General features: G+C 55.4%; 1 protein-coding gene across 4 annotated transcripts in view; it reads left to right on the top strand.

Annotated features, from left to right (window-relative positions):
* The window catches only part of WNT3 (Wnt family member 3), a 48,004-nt gene extending 34,583 nt beyond the window's left edge, over nucleotides 1-13,421 (top strand). For 2 of the 4 annotated variants that reach the window (XM_046676955.1, XM_046676954.1), the window contains exons 2-5: nucleotides 2,264-2,505; nucleotides 5,957-6,222; nucleotides 6,936-7,411; nucleotides 11,370-13,421. In XM_046676955.1, coding sequence (XP_046532911.1) covers nucleotides 2,264-2,505; nucleotides 5,957-6,222; nucleotides 6,936-7,411; nucleotides 11,370-11,571 — 1,186 coding nt within the window. In that variant the 3' untranslated portion in view covers nucleotides 11,572-13,421. Of the gene's footprint in view, nucleotides 1-2,263; nucleotides 2,506-5,956; nucleotides 6,223-6,935; nucleotides 7,424-11,369 lie in introns of all 4 variants that reach the window. The other 2 variants (XM_046676958.1, XM_046676957.1) reach the window with 1 other exon arrangement.
* Nucleotides 13,422-15,350: the final 1,929 nt, after the last annotated feature.

The raw sequence follows: 15,350 nt of genomic DNA on the forward strand, positions 1-15,350 counted from the left end.
CCTGAGCTGCCCTCCAGGATGGCCCGATGCTGATTCGTCTGCCCTAAAGCCTACCGTGGCTTCCCTCTCCAGTGACAGCAGCACTGCTGGGGCAGCTGGGAGGGCCAGGCTGGCCATGCTGGTTAAAGGCACGTGGAGAGGCGGCCTGAACTGGGAGGGAGGCCCAACTCTGACCTTCACAGTTTGCTTAGCTCAGTTTCCTCATCTGTGAAATGGGACGGTAACAATAATGACATTCCGCTCTCACAGACTCGATGTGAGGTTTACATAAAGAAAGAGACATGAGCACTCAGAACTGGCCCAGTACATAATAAACAATAGGTATTTGGTCATCATTATTATCACGATAACCAGTTAACAACTGTAACAGGGCAGGGGCAGGAGAGGGCAGCCAGCAGGGCCCCGTCAGGTGCTGTGTGTGCCACGTGCCCACTGGGGGCTCTGGGCTGACTGGCCCTGTCCCTCTCAGGCAGGGGCTCAGTGGTGAGGCCCAGGGTGCAGAAGGGCCAGGCCTGCAGCCACCCCCACCACTCAGGACCCCGGATTCAGTGAGGCAAACCCAAGGAAAGGCTGATCCCACACCTGGCACAGAGGTCAGTCATCCCCCAATCCCAGGGGCGAGCAGGCCCACAGGTTGCTCCTTTCTTCTCTTTAAAAGGGCTTGACGCTCAAGATCTGGAAATGTCTCATAAATGTTACCATCCGAACGCCCAGATCTGGTTCCCCCGTCCCTCCCTCCAGAATAAATAAACACATGGGAAAATGGGGTCGCCTCTCCCTGTGACAACCGAGCCTAGAGCCAGCCTGAGGTGGACAGGCCCCACACCCCACCAGGGTGCCCATCCCGAGCACAGAGGAAGAGCTGATAAATGGCAGATGTTTGGTTCATCCCTGTGTCTAGTCCAGAAAGCTTCTGTGTGCTTTTTCCTGATCTGCCCCTGGGGTCTTCCGGACGCTCTTCCCAAGGCTTCTGCTGTCACTTTACGGAGGGAACTTGATGGAGGCCACTGCCAGACCAGAGCCTTGTCAGTGCTGGATATAAAGGGAGAGGAGATGGGCCCCAGGGCACTCCCTCTGGCTCACACTGTCCCTGATCACAGGCTCACACTGTCCCTGATCACAGGGCTAATCGCAACGGGCCTCAAAGTCAACTGAGACCCCAGGATTGTTTTCCCAGCCACTCTCACAAAATGTCATTCCTGCTGTTCCCGTGCCGGGGGAGAGAGTGGAAGAGCAGCACCTTGGTTTTCTAATATTTTAAACTCTTGTTCCTCCCCCTGTGCCTCCTCACAAGACCTTTCCTTCTGTTGACTATCAAACCTGAGAGGTTGACAGGGTATTGATTGAAAAATGTGGGGCAGAAGAGTGAGGTGACTTGACCAAGGTCACATAGTGTCAGGTGGAAGGCGGATGATCTGAGGGCTTCTCCCTCCAACCCTGAGCTCCACTTGTCTTGACACAAAACCAAGCTCCAATCTCTGGTGAGAGATGGTGCTCTAGAAACTTCTAGGGAGCGGCTAAGATGGTCATGAGGCCCTGGTGGACAAAGGACAGAGAATGTGGTGTGAGTCACCAATTCCCTGGGGAGACACCGGGAGGCTCTGGGCTGGGCGGCATCATCCTGGTAAGAGGCTGAGGGGCATTGCCATGGGTGGCCTCTATGTGTGTGTGTGCACGCATGCACGTGTGCAAACATACACGCGCACTTGTGTGTGCAAGCTCCCTGCTGGGACTGAGGCTTCTCTACTTTCTGCTCTGTCTGAGATGGGCCTGGGGTCAAGCCAGCTCCTGCTGCTTCCTCTGTAGGTTTGGGTTCCTTCCCATGGGTCATTGAAAGTCTCTGTGTGGCCCCAGAAACCTAGACTCCCAGCTTGTCCCCTCCAACGCCCATCAGGGAAACTGGCCCAGAGCCTGGGAAGGACTTGACTTGGGGCCCTAGTACCATTTTTCCAGTCTGGGCTTCTTTTCATGGGATTGCATTGCCCCCACCTACTTGCATGAGGGGTTTCTGCTGGTCCCCGGGCTCCTGCAAGCTGGAAATGCCCGCATCAGAGGCCTGACTTGGCCTGGACCAGAGCTGCCCCTCAAGGGGCAGTTCCTCCCAAGGTCAAAGGCCCCTCATTCGGGTGTCAGGTTTCTCAGGGCTGTGGGTTCAGGATGACGGTGCTCCCCCTGCCCCGGAGGGCTCTCGAGGAAGAACTGACGCCCGCGGTGGGCCATGTGCTTTGTGCCTGCAATGCCACTGTCCTCTGTGTGCCCGCAGGTCCCTGGCCCTGGGCCAGCAGTACACATCCCTGGGCTCCCAGCCCCTGCTCTGCGGGTCCATCCCAGGCCTGGTCCCTAAGCAACTGCGCTTCTGCCGCAACTACATCGAAATCATGCCCAGTGTGGCCGAGGGCGTGAAGCTGGGCATCCAGGAGTGCCAACATCAGTTCCGGGGCCGCCGCTGGAACTGCACCACCATAGACGACAGCCTGGCCATCTTCGGGCCTGTCCTCGACAAAGGTACTGTCTCTGGGCCAGGTAGGGGGCTGGGGGTTGGGGTGGGGGAGGGTATAAAGCTGGTCAGGACCTGCAGCCTCCACAAAAAGTGGGTCGGGTCCCTCTCTGGACAGACTCAGGCTGTCACCATGGCTGCCACACCTTCCCAGGTGCTGCTGGGGGCCCGGCAGCCTTGAGACCCTGAGATCCTCTGGCAGGCTAGGAGGCTGCAGCCCTCTTTTCCTCCTGGCTTGCACAGCGGTGGCCCCAGGCTTTGCTGTGGGCATTTGTACTGTTTTCCCAGTGCTGTGTTAAGTGCTATGCAAATCTAGCTTTTGAGTGGGGGGTGGGGGCATTGCCATATCTAGGTCCAGCCCATATAGAAAATTCTGGAGCTGAGGAAGCTGCTTGGTGCTGGTGGCATTGCATTGTCCCCAAGTGCTTCCGTGAGAAGTTTCTGCTGGTTCCTTCGCCCCTGCAAGCTGGATATGCCCCTGGATTGTGGTGAGGCGAGAGGGCCTGCTGGCCTCTGGGTAACTTTCCGGGCGTCTTGCAAGCTGGGGATCTAACTGGCTGTGTCTCAAGTGAATGGGATTCACACAGCTGGACTTGGAACATGAAGGCAGCAGGAGAGAGGGATGGCGGGGGCAACTGCTCCCAAGAAGGGGACTTTGGGGCTGGTGAGTTCTGGGCTGAAGATGGGCAGCTCCTTGAGGAACTGCAGTGTCCAGGAGTTTAATGATTCCAGCTGGCCCCTGGGAGCCACCACTCCTTTCCACAGCAACTTGGACTCTCCCACCCCTACTAGGGCTTTGCCACCGAAAGGTGACCCTGGCCCCCCTTTCTCGTAGAAGAACTGCATTTACAGCCGGAAAGAAAAGGGATCTGACAGCCAGCTGGACCTCGGGGGCTGGGGGGAGTGGCGGGGAGTAGGAGGCCCCCTTTACCTGTGCCTCAGATGCTCAGGGTGTGTCGGACCCACAGGCTATTGTCATGGGACAGAAGAGCAATTAGCGAATCAATGGATGCTGATTCTGTTTACGCTTCTATTACCAAAGCTAATTATTCCTTGTTTACATAAAAGGTTTGGCCTCTAATTGGGGCCAAGTGGCGGCGGTTTGCATTTCAAACCTGATCTTGCCGATGTGTCAGTCTCACCGCCTTCCGGTGCCCCACCTGGGGCCAGGCAGCCTCCATCAAACAGCCTGGCGTCTAGACGCGCTCCCCCAAAGCCCGACTCACCTTCTGACGGCTGTTCCCCTTTCGGGATACCAGCCAGTGAAAATCGGGTCTTTGAGCTTAGCACCTATTCAGTGTTTCACGTTCTAAGCCACGTCGTAGGTTCTAGGACGCGCCTTCATCCCTAAACTGCAAGAGGGCGGTTTTGGGTCGGGCGGGGGTTGGGGGTGATCGTCAGTCCGGGAATTGGATGAAAGCCGGGGAGGAAGGCTCACGCACGCACACGCGCCCGGGCGCCCGGAGCTCGTGACCCGGGTTCGAACCCTGCTCTGGGCTCCTCGTTCCCCTGGCGCTTGGAGACCCTGGGCGCGGGGGCGGGGACCGGCTCCCAGGGGTGGGCCCGCCCGGAGGGGCGGCCCCGGGCGGGGCTGCCACCGGCCGGGCTCGCGCTGCACCTGAGTGCGGGGCGGGGGCGCGGGGTCGGCGGCCGGAAGGCTAGAGGCCGGGCCGGCGGGCGGCCGCCCGAGATCGCTCTCCGCGGCGGGGCGGGCGGGCGGCCGGAGGGGCTTAGGCGGCTTGAAAGGGGCCCGAGCGCCGCCCCCCACCGCGCCGCCCGGCCCCGCGCCCGCTGCGGCCGCCGCGCCATTCACACGCCCTCTGGCCATTCGGCGCGGCGCGGGGGCGGGGGCGCCGCTTCAATGGGGATTTCGCGGCCCGGCGCCGGGGCCGGGGGCGCGGCCCGGCCGCGGGAGCCGCCCGTTGCTACGCGGTGGCGGCCGGCCCGGCGGCCCGGGCCCGGCGGCCGCATTATGCGGGTAATGCGGTGTGACACCGCGCGAACAAAGGCGGATTGAGCGGCCCAGCGGGCCCCGCCGGACGGGGACCGGCACAGCGGGGCTGTCAGCGCCGCTCCCAGGCTAATCCGCGCCCCGCCCCCCGCCCCCGCGGCCCCCGGGCTGGGAACCGAGCGCGGCCCGGCCCGGGCGCCGCCGCCGCCGCGAGAGGCCGCCGGAAGCGGGGCGCTCGCCCTCGGGGCCCCGAGAGGCGGAGGAGGCGAGCGGGGCGGTGGGGAGCCCGGGCCGGCATGGCCCCGGGCCTCGGCCGCCCGCGGGCCGCAGTCCCCTTGCTGCGCGCGCCCCTCCAGCCTGCTCCTGGAAGCGGCGCGGCCCCCTGCTGCAGGGGGACCGCGAGCGCGCTGCGGCCGCTGAAGAGGCTGCGGGGGCGACGAGGGGTGACGGGCTCCCTTTTTGTCTGCCGAGCCGCCATCTCCCTCGACCCTCAGCCTCGGCTTCTAGGCCGGCTCGGAGCCTCGCAACCTGCGTGGCCGTGGGCAGGCCACCTCCCGCTCTGCGTTCCTCGCCTGTAAGGAGAGAGATGGTTGGACTGCGGGTGTCTCAGGCCTTTGCCCCGCAATCGTCAATGTCTGTGTCTGTACAATGGGCCTGTAAAAAGGCTTTCTGCCTCATAGGGTTCAGAGGATTAAATGAGGCAAAGCACATGAAGGGCAGAATCTGGTGCGCAGGCGCACTCAGAAACGGTTACCATTGTAATGCGGTTCGGGGACACCCCCAGAATCTCTCCTTTTCGTACGATGGACCCTGGGGCAGAACCAGCGGAACTGTCCCGTGTTCCGATCCTCCCCGGAGGGGCTTGGCCGCGTTAGGCCCAAACCTCGGCCCTTGTCTGGGTGGAGGACAGAGGAATGGGAGAGCGGGCAGACTGAGATGCAGGCCACTGCCCTCCTGGTCGGGAACTCTGGTGGCAGAGAGATGTACCCATTTTACAACGCGTAACTGAGGCTCAGAAAGGAAAGCTCTGCCCCAGTGCATCCAGGTGGGGAATGAGTGCACTTGGGCGGGTTTAGGCTGTAGTTCCAGGCCTCCCTGCCTACAGACCTCAGGCTCTCTCAGGAGTGGGAGGAGTCAGGCCATCCTGGGGTCTCTGGAGTTTGGGCAGGCAGGGGGCCTGGCGTCAGGACAGAGCAGGATAAACTTCTCTCTTCAGCACCCTGCCAGAGCTACGGTTTCCACCCCTGTTTCTAACAGGCTCCGCTCTGCCCTGAATCAGATGTGGGGGCCCTGGGATCACCAGTTAACCACCCTGGGCCTCAGCTTGTTCAGCTGTAAAGTGGGGATACCCACCAGGGGCTGCCAGCCAAAGGGGATATGAAGGGCGCCTGGGTTCCTCCCTCTTCCCTCTGGGCTGGTAGCCCTTCTTCCCGGCTGGGGAGGTCGAGGCAGGGCGGCCGCGTCCCGGGGCCCGGCCTGAGCAATGCCTCCCCGCGCCCTCCCCGCAGCCACCCGCGAATCGGCCTTCGTGCACGCCATCGCCTCTGCCGGCGTGGCCTTCGCCGTCACGCGCTCCTGTGCCGAGGGCACCTCCACCATCTGCGGCTGCGACTCGCATCATAAGGGGCCGCCCGGCGAGGGCTGGAAGTGGGGCGGCTGCAGCGAGGATGCCGACTTCGGGGTGCTGGTGTCCCGGGAGTTCGCGGACGCGCGTGAAAACAGGCCGGACGCGCGCTCGGCTATGAACAAGCACAACAACGAGGCGGGCCGCACGGTGAGCTGCGGCCGCCCTCGCCCCAACCCTGCCCGGGACCCTGTCCCTGCCCCACACCCCCCACCCCGCGGTGGCCCCCGCCCGGCCCGGCCCTGCTCCTTCCAGCGGCCCTTGTGTGTCCTGGGTAACCGTGCTCTCCTCTTTCCCCATGGCCAGGCTTGGCCCGCACCCACACCCCACAGTCACCCTTTCTGTTCACCCTCCTTTCTCCTCGGACTGTCGCTGGTCTCTGCCAGCCCCGGGGATGCGTCAGCCTGGGAGAGTGGCCGCCCCATGGAGCAGGTACAGGCCAGCCCAGCCTGTGCTCTCGGGCTGCCTGTGTGTGGCTGTGAAGACCCGTGGGACTGGCTTTGAATTCGGCCTCTACCCCTTCCTATGGTTGTTTGACCTAGGGCGAGTCACTGAAGCTCCCAGCCTCAGTTTCTCCATCTGTTAAACTGGGACAACAATCCCTATTTTGAATGGCTTTGAGAAATGGATGTGATTTCTGACATGCTTAGGGTGTGAAGTGGAGGGAAACAGTGGTCACCATCCTTTAAGTCCGTGCCTCAGTCCCTAATCAGTTCTCTTCCTGTCCCTCTCGGTTTTCTTACTGGCAGGGTAGGAGCCGGAGTCGGCTCCAGGGTTGGGGGTGGGCGGGGGCAGAGTGGGAGGGTCTAGGGGTGCTCCCAGGTGGGGTCAGTCCGGGGGCCAGCTGCTACTCCTCTTTCCAGACCATCCTAGACCACATGCACCTCAAATGCAAGTGCCACGGGCTGTCGGGCAGCTGCGAGGTGAAGACATGCTGGTGGGCCCAGCCCGACTTCCGCGCCATCGGCGACTTCCTCAAGGACAAGTACGACAGCGCCTCGGAGATGGTGGTGGAGAAGCACCGTGAGTCCCGCGGCTGGGTGGAGACACTCCGCGCCAAGTACGCGCTCTTCAAGCCGCCCACCGAGAGAGACCTGGTCTACTATGAGAACTCCCCCAACTTTTGCGAGCCCAACCCCGAGACGGGCTCCTTTGGCACCAGGGACCGGACTTGCAATGTCACCTCCCACGGCATCGATGGCTGCGACCTGCTCTGCTGCGGCCGCGGCCACAACACGAGGACGGAGAAGCGGAAGGAGAAATGCCACTGCATCTTCCACTGGTGCTGCTACGTGAGCTGCCAGGAGTGCGTCCGCATCTACGACGTGCACACCTGCAAGTAGGGAGCCAGGTAGGGTGGCGGGGTGGGCGGGCTGGGGGATTTGGTGCAGGGGACTGGGTTTGCCCGTCAAGGATGACGACCCCTTTCTATTTCTGAGCTATCCAACACACACGAGTTCTCACAGCCAAAACAGAAAGCCAGGATTTCCGTAGTTCCGGTGGGAATAGGCCTGCTGGATTCACAGAAAGCACGGATAACAACCAAGTGTGTGCACACGAGGCCGCAAGCCGTTGCTGAAAACTCTTAAACAAGTTAGTAAATTGCGAGCCCGGTCAAACTTTTGCACAGGCACTGGTTATCATCATTGAGCATTTGGGGAGCCAGAAGAGGGACACTGGGGTTGGAAGCCGAGGGACACTGGGGTTGGAAGCCGAGACACACGACTTCTAGTCCCAGCTTTGACTCTGATCCCTAATTTCCTGTTCTTTCACTTTTCTGGGGCTCAGTTCTCTTGCTGTAAAATGAGAAGGTTAAAATACGTGAAATAGTCAGCCGAAAAGTCTCTTCCACCCGCGGGGCAGAGTCATTTTGCATCCACCTTAAACGCAGAGGGCAAGTTTTTGCACAAGCATGAATCCTACCAACCTGAGGGAGGTGGGTGTGGGGAAGCGGCGTGTAAGCCCATATCCTGACACATCTGAAGCTTGGGTGGAGTGGGGTGCACTCTCACAGAGTTTATGGATGGTGATGGGGAGGAGGAGCGATTCAAGTTCAGAGTGACGGCTGTGAGTAATCAGGGATCAAAGGCTGGTGGATTATGTTCCCAAGCTTCCCAGAGGTGGCCTGCGTGGGAGACACTGCCTGGCCCTCGGATCCGTGGGTCCCCAGGAGAGGTCAAGACTGACCTAGAGTGGTGGAAGCTTTCTAAGGCCGGTGCGCCCTTTCTTCCTCCGCTGCCCTGAGAAGGAGCCTCATATAGATAGAGGATGAGCCCCCGCCAGCTTCCACCACTTGCGCACTGTGTGACCCAAACAAGCTAGTCTTCACACCCTGAATCCTCACCTGTCCTCCTCCCCAGAGGTGCTGTGAGGAACAAATGAAAGGCCCCAGGGGACAGTGCTGGGTTCATTGTAAAAGACTTGCTTGCCTGGGTCATGGCTGGCTGAGGCTGTGCTGGGGAGAGACCCCACTGGGCGGTGCAGATCCACACAGGGCGCCTCAGGGCTGGTGGGGCATGTCTCCGCTGTGTGGGACTGGCGAGGGGGCTGGCCTCTCTGAGGCCTGGAGGAGCCTGACCTGGCTAGAGCTCTGGTTGAGGGGTGACTCCCCCAGCCCATCTGTGAAGCCCCTCACTGTAGCTCACATCCTGGCGGGGACAGTCCAGAAGGCAGCAGGAGGTGCCACCTTTCTTGGGATCTGAACGAAAGTGTGGCGAGTAGACAGGGGACAAAGGTGGTTTCAGCTTCACCGCTCACTGGCCGTCGAACCTGGGTAGCCCAGTTTCCTCGTCTGGATAGTGGTGGTGACGGTGGGAGGCCAGCAGAATTTTTATGAGGCTCAAGTGAGCTAACAAGTGAATGCTCGTCTGAATATGGTGCTAATAGAAAGTGTGATAAATGCCATCAGAGAGCCATGACATGAGTGCTGTCCTCGTTCAGTGAAATGCTGTTGACACTTGGGCAGTTTCATTTCCTGCTTTTCAAAATGATAGGAGAAAAGTCAGTGAATAAGAGGGAACTCACAGGCTCCTGGTGGCATGTCAAGGTGGAAGGAATGCTTGAAAACCACGGTGGCCACCTTCCTCTGATGTCCACTATGGCCAGAGGCAACATGGTGTCCCCACTATCAAGCAGGACACAGCTCCAGCCATTCTGAGAGGGGGCTGTGGGGAACTAACACTGGACGGGCCATTTGTCTAGCCTGCTCCTTGCACAGATGGGGACACGGAGCCCAGGTCTCTGCCTCCAGAAAGCCCCGTATGTGGGTCCTGCTGAGGCCACAGCAGCAGCAGCCCAGGCCCCTTCAGTGGCTCTCGGGTGTCGCACATTCAGACCCCTGCAGCTCTGTTCCAGCACCTCCCATCCCCGTGTGGGCAGCCGAGATCAGCCACCTGCCAAGCGGGGAAGGAGGTGCTGGGTTGGCCCTCAGTGTCCAGAAAGTCCCCTGCCTGTCACCCCTGTCCTAAAACTGATCCTAAGAAGACTCGAGACTCTCCATCAGCCCTCTCTTTTCCCCATTTCTGAAATAGAAGGCGTTGTTTCCAATCTCAGGGAGTGCTACACAGACATGGTTTCAAGGTGCCACGTCCAGGTAGATGGTGGTGGTCCCCTGGCCCCTCCTGTGTGGACACTCTGGAGCTCTTGCTCCAGGACAGGTGGAGAACTCTCTCCACTGAGGTGCCCTTTGGACAGATCCTCAGCTTGCTGAGTGATTTGAGACAAGCTGTTTTGCCTCTCTGGGCGCTGGTTTCCTTGTTGTGAACCGGGGTAAGATGCGTCCCTTGCAGGGTTGTCGTGTAGGCTGGTGGCCGTGCGCACTAAGAGCCCTGGCACAGGGTCCACGTGCTCTTGAGGAGGCAGCAAAGATTCCCAGGCTGAGTGGAGCCGACCTCCAGGAGCGGATTTCCCCTGGCATGCCGCTGGGTCGGGAGCCATAGGCTGACAGCCTCGTGGCGTCCTTTCCACCACTGACACCTTGCAGATAAGGTGGGAACTTTTGAGACAAGATGGCAGCGACTGCATGGGACATTACCTCTACCTTTTCTTGGCTACGCTGTCTTGACAATGTGGGTAGGAGAGAGAAGGGAGCCTCAGAGTGGGACATGTGTCCTCCACACACTCGGGGCAGGGCAGCCCCAGTCAAACGGCTTTATGCCACAGGAAGGCCAGAGTCCCAGTCCTTCCTTCTGGGAAAACATCTTTTCCATCACTTGTAGCCTTTGTGCAGCGTCTCAGGTGAACACTGATTTTCCACCTTAGGAGTACCAGATTTATTCCTTGTTATTCAGACATGTGAGCAGAGTAAGCTGCACAGGGCTCTGGACAAGAGTCAGGTGGCCTGGCTGACCCCAAGTGCTGCATCTGCCACTCACTCACTGTGAGACCTTGGGCATGTCCCTTTAATCCTGCTGAGCCTCAGCTTCTGTCCCTGTAAAACAGTTTCATACTGGCCCTGTCAGCACCCCCGAGGAGTTGAGGGTTGATTGGGAATGCCCGGAAAAGCGCTTTGGGCCTCAAATCCTTTGTTAGATGTAAATATACAAATGAAGGGGCCGGCCTGGTGGTGTAGTGGTTAAGTTCGAATGCTCCAATTTGATGGCCCAGGGTTCACAGGTTGCATCGCAGGCAAGGACCTATGCACTGCTCATCAAGCCATGCTGTCATGGTGTCCAACGTACAAAATAGAAGAAGACTGGCACAGATGTTAGCAACAATCTTCCTCAAGCAAAAAGAGGAAAACTGGCAACAGATGTTAGCTCAGGGCCAATCTTCCTCACCAAAAAACAACAACAAAAAACAAACGAATAAGATGTACCCATTGGTGCACTCTTGACAAGGAATTATTCATAATTAATTAAGTAGACTTTCTCCTGTTTGGACAGCTCATTATCCAACTGTTTGGTTTGATAGCAAACACAGTGCACAGGTGTCTACTCTTTGTTGGGAACTGGGTCCCAGACCAGCAAGGCTTCTCCCAGCATCCATACAAGACAGGTTCTACATTAGGGTAGTGACGTGCTACTGGGCTTCCTGTTGCCCAAGCCCCAGCTAGAAGGTGGGGGAGGTAGGACTGGTGCATGCTAAAGCCCTACTGTTCCTGTAGCTCAAACTTCCTTCCTCAGTGTAGACTTTAAAGGATGGAGGGAGCACTGTCAAGCCACCCGAGTCCCCGTGACCTCCAAGGACAACAGAAATGTCGAGATCTCCCGTCAGCAGCCTCAGATCTTTGCACCGCAATGGGTGGTCTCCCTGAGAAAGGAATTATGTTTCTAATTCTTCCTCTTTATTTTCCAAAGGGCGCTGGGAACGGGTGAAGTGTGTGGCTGGGCAGATTCACCGAAGTCCTCTGGGAAGCGGGACCAAGAGCGGGCTCAGCCCTCAGCACCAGACAGCACGGAACCCGGACTGTCGCACACGTGGCACATTCCCTGGACTCGGCCTGCCTTCCTCTCTCATCTTCAGTTCCTCACCCGGCTCTGGATGGTGTGTGGTTTTTAAAGAAGGGGCTCTCTCTTTAGTTCTCTAGGGTCTGATAGCAACAGACCCGAGGCTTATCTTGCACATGTTAAAGAAAATAAAAATGGAAAAAAATTCTATTCCAACAGAACAGGCTGGGCTAATGTGAGCTCTCTGCCTGGTGGTAAAGACATCAGCATGGGCAAAATTCTGTTTTCAAACTGCTTCTTATGGTAACATTCCAGGATGCCTGTGAGGAAGGAGCTGTGAAGTAGGACAAACCCCTGCCGTCTGCTCTGCTCTGTCTACCCCCGTTCAAACCCGATATACTGTCACATTCTGATGAAAGCCATAGGTGCAGCCAGGGGAAAGTGGGAGGGAGGCCCAAGGCAATTGTTCGAGTAGGTTTTGAGTCGGAAGAACTAGGAGTTCTAGGTGACCTGGTAAGCTGTTTGAAGAGCAGCTGTGTGTTCCTCTCAGCCTCATTTTCTCTGTACCCTGCTCTGCACGAGAGACTCTTGTGAACTGCAGTCAGATCTCAAAATCTCTTTCTCCCATTCTGCAGTTTCCACCATTAATGCAGTACATTTTTTCGGTAGTGGACGTTGTAAATAGATTATGTATGGGGGGCAAGTCTTCTCCAGACAAATGGCTTCCGAAAGAAAGAAGTGGGGTCTTTGGAAGGGGCCGTTCAACCCCTCCCAGCCCTGCTCACCTGCAGGTTCTCCATCAAAACAGCTCCAGGTAGAGCAGGTGGATGCTAGGTCACCGTCACATAAATTAGACGAAGGGCAGAAGAAAGTAGCGGCCTACTCCTGAAGTTGCAATTTGGAGACTAGTACATGGGGAGGGTAAAAATGATTCCTTCGTTTCCGCTCCAACAAGGGACACGTCTTCCTGCATCCTTTCTTTCTTTGGCCTGTGTGAGTAAATGGAACCGTGGAGTTTTTTTAGCACAGATCTGCCAGCCTCACCTGGATGCTGAGATAGCACCAATCCACGCAGCTACCAAGGATCAGGATTAGGTGTGCAAAGGGGCGGGCAGTGACTTGCTCCCTTGGGTAAAGCATCTCACAGCTCTCCGTGATCCACACTGGTCCTCTGCAGTGTCCCAGAGGAAACTAGCAAAATGGAGGCAATGGACTGGACAGTATAAATCAATCCATCAACTCTGTCTTAAGGAGACTCAGAGGGAGGAGGAGCAGCAGGGGTTTAGAATAGAACATTTTTTTCTTCCTTTTCTCCCTTCTCTCTTTGGTCTGCCTAACACTGACCTAAGATGCTGGGTTAAGTGATCTCCTTGCTCAGGCAGGTTTGCCAAGACGATCGTCTAGAAGCCATGCCTGCCCTCTTGAATCTGCTGGCAATGAGCCCTGCTAAAGATAGCCCCCATCCCCTCTACAGAGGCTGAAATGCCCCTCCATCTCACCGTAGACTGTCAAGTTTTAAATCATGTCAACCAGATAATGCTTGCTTTATGTGAGAATTATTTCAGCAGAATGGATACAAATTTTCAAAACAGTCTTTTCATATCTATGTATTCTATATTAAAAGTGATAAAGTCATGTTTCTGGGGCGTATTCAAGTAGCTGACAAGTAATTATTTAATAATAGTACATTGAGTGCATTGTAATTATTCTTGCCGTAGTCAGGTAATAGTATCCAACAGAAATTTCCTACCAACCTGCTGTATCCAAAGTTTTGTAAAAAGTTGTAGAAGTTGTTGATCTTTTTGATTTTATATTCAAAAAGTCTCTTTTTATAAATATTATTTATTATACAATGTATATACCTTTGAGTTAACTAAGATTATATATTATATAAATATATATATATTTGGAGAAAATATATTTCATCATGCAGTTTTTTTCTGTTAAGTCATTAAAGAGAAGGTAAACTTAAAATGGATACATTGTACAATGTGTGGAGTTTCCAGATTAATGCTCAGGAGGTCAAGAATATCCCATTCTGAATGTGGTGGCCTCAACTTTCACCCTTAAATTAGTGGCCCAAAGTAAGGTCATTTCCTCCATTTTCTATGCAAGATCATCTGAGATGACAAGGATAGTAGGTCACACCTACTAGAGGACTTTCTTACAGGCTTACTTTGTTCTAAATCAGCTTCTAACAAAAAATTTCTAGTTTTAGAAATAAGCAATTTGGGCAGTAATTCATTTCACAGATTCCAGCACTTCCAATGCACAAATTAATGTCACAGACACACAGAGATGTGGCTCCAGGTCAGCAGACCACAGGGCTGGCCACTGGCTTAATGCTTTCCTCACCCATGTTTTCATTTCCATTTATTGGGAAAATAGGATTTGCTCTATTGAAAATGAAACTTGACTGGAAGTTGCTCTCTCCTGCTAGCTCCCACTTGAGAGCTCAGCCACGGAGGGGCAGGTTGGTTGGGAGGAGAATGGTGTGCCCCGGGCTCTGGGGTGTCTGGAATGGGTATCATCTGAAGCGTTAGATTGGTTTGGGCAGAAAAGACCCGCGAGTGGGTGCGCTCTAGGCAAGCGCCTCCCCTCCTCGGACTGCTGCTTCAAAGGACTCAGCTGAAGCTCACAGGGACGCCTTCTCCACAATGAGATGCTATAACTCAGTTTTATGACAAGAGACAATCCTTTGGTCTTCAGACCTACCCATAAAATGTCACCTTCGGTTTATCTGGCACAGCTAAAATCTTTTCTTTTTCTTTCTCTTTCTCCTGATTTACCTTTATTAGGAACAAATTTTAATCGTCTCACGTCATACAAAAAATAGAAAACTAAAGCAGTCTGCCTTGTGCCCCGTTCAGCCCTCTAATCTTAGATTAGGATTGGCTACTAGAAGTTCACTGGCTTCATGAGCTTCATCTAGTCCCTGAAAAGCTCCAACCACGAAAATGGTTGTTTCAGCCGTGCACCGAATCGGACAGGGCAAGTACAGAGATCTCCACGCCTCACAGCGCTGCTCATCTTTGCAACTCACTTTCACAGAAAGCCAATACTCCCCTATCCCAGCATTCTGGGTACTTTTTTTAACCTATAAGATTGCCAAATATTTAAATGGTCCCTATTCATACTTACCAAGGCCATTTGTAATCCTTCCTATGATTAATCACATTCTATGATTAAAGAGGATAGAGTTTATAGCAGGGCTTGAACATTTAGTTTCACTATAAGCATAAATACTAATAAACATCTAAAAACAAGAGGGAGTTTAAAAAAAGATCCAAAAGAAAGAAAAGAGACAATATAATGAGAAGACATCTTTTAAAGCAGTAGCATTTTATGAAGAGGGAAAGGAAGGACAGTGAGAGAGAGCTCAAGGATGAGGGGATGAGGTACAAATAAAGGCAAAAGGAAGGAGGAGGGTAAGGAAAAAGCAGAGGGAAGCAAAGGGGAAGACAGTGGTGAGAACATTCTCGGTGTATCCAGCGATGGTCTCCAACGGTTGATGGTGCACCCACCCAGCCCGGAATGTGTGTACTCATGTGCGTGGCTGACCTACACGCACAAGCGAAGTTCTTTGAGCAAAATCACTGCTGCATGTTACACTGTCATTCCTCCTAGCTTATCAGAGAACTTTCTAGGAGGCAAAAAATTATCTTACCATTAATCTTATACTTCCAAAATAGTGTGACAAAGTCAGTTACGTGGAGGTTGTATGCTGAGAAACTTTCAAACATGAGTCCTCCTTGCAAATTCTGTCTTCACTACTTGGGATTCTTGCCGATCCAGGCACTATCTCCCGCATCTTCAGGCCACGGTGTCCGGACAGCACACGCCCTCCGTGGGCTCGGCTCCAGGACCCGGTCTCGGCACTGCTTACCAGCT

This window comes from Equus quagga, chromosome 11 (assembly GCF_021613505.1).
Source record: "Equus quagga isolate Etosha38 chromosome 11, UCLA_HA_Equagga_1.0, whole genome shotgun sequence".
In the NCBI taxonomy this organism is placed as follows: domain Eukaryota; kingdom Metazoa; phylum Chordata; class Mammalia; order Perissodactyla; family Equidae; genus Equus; species Equus quagga.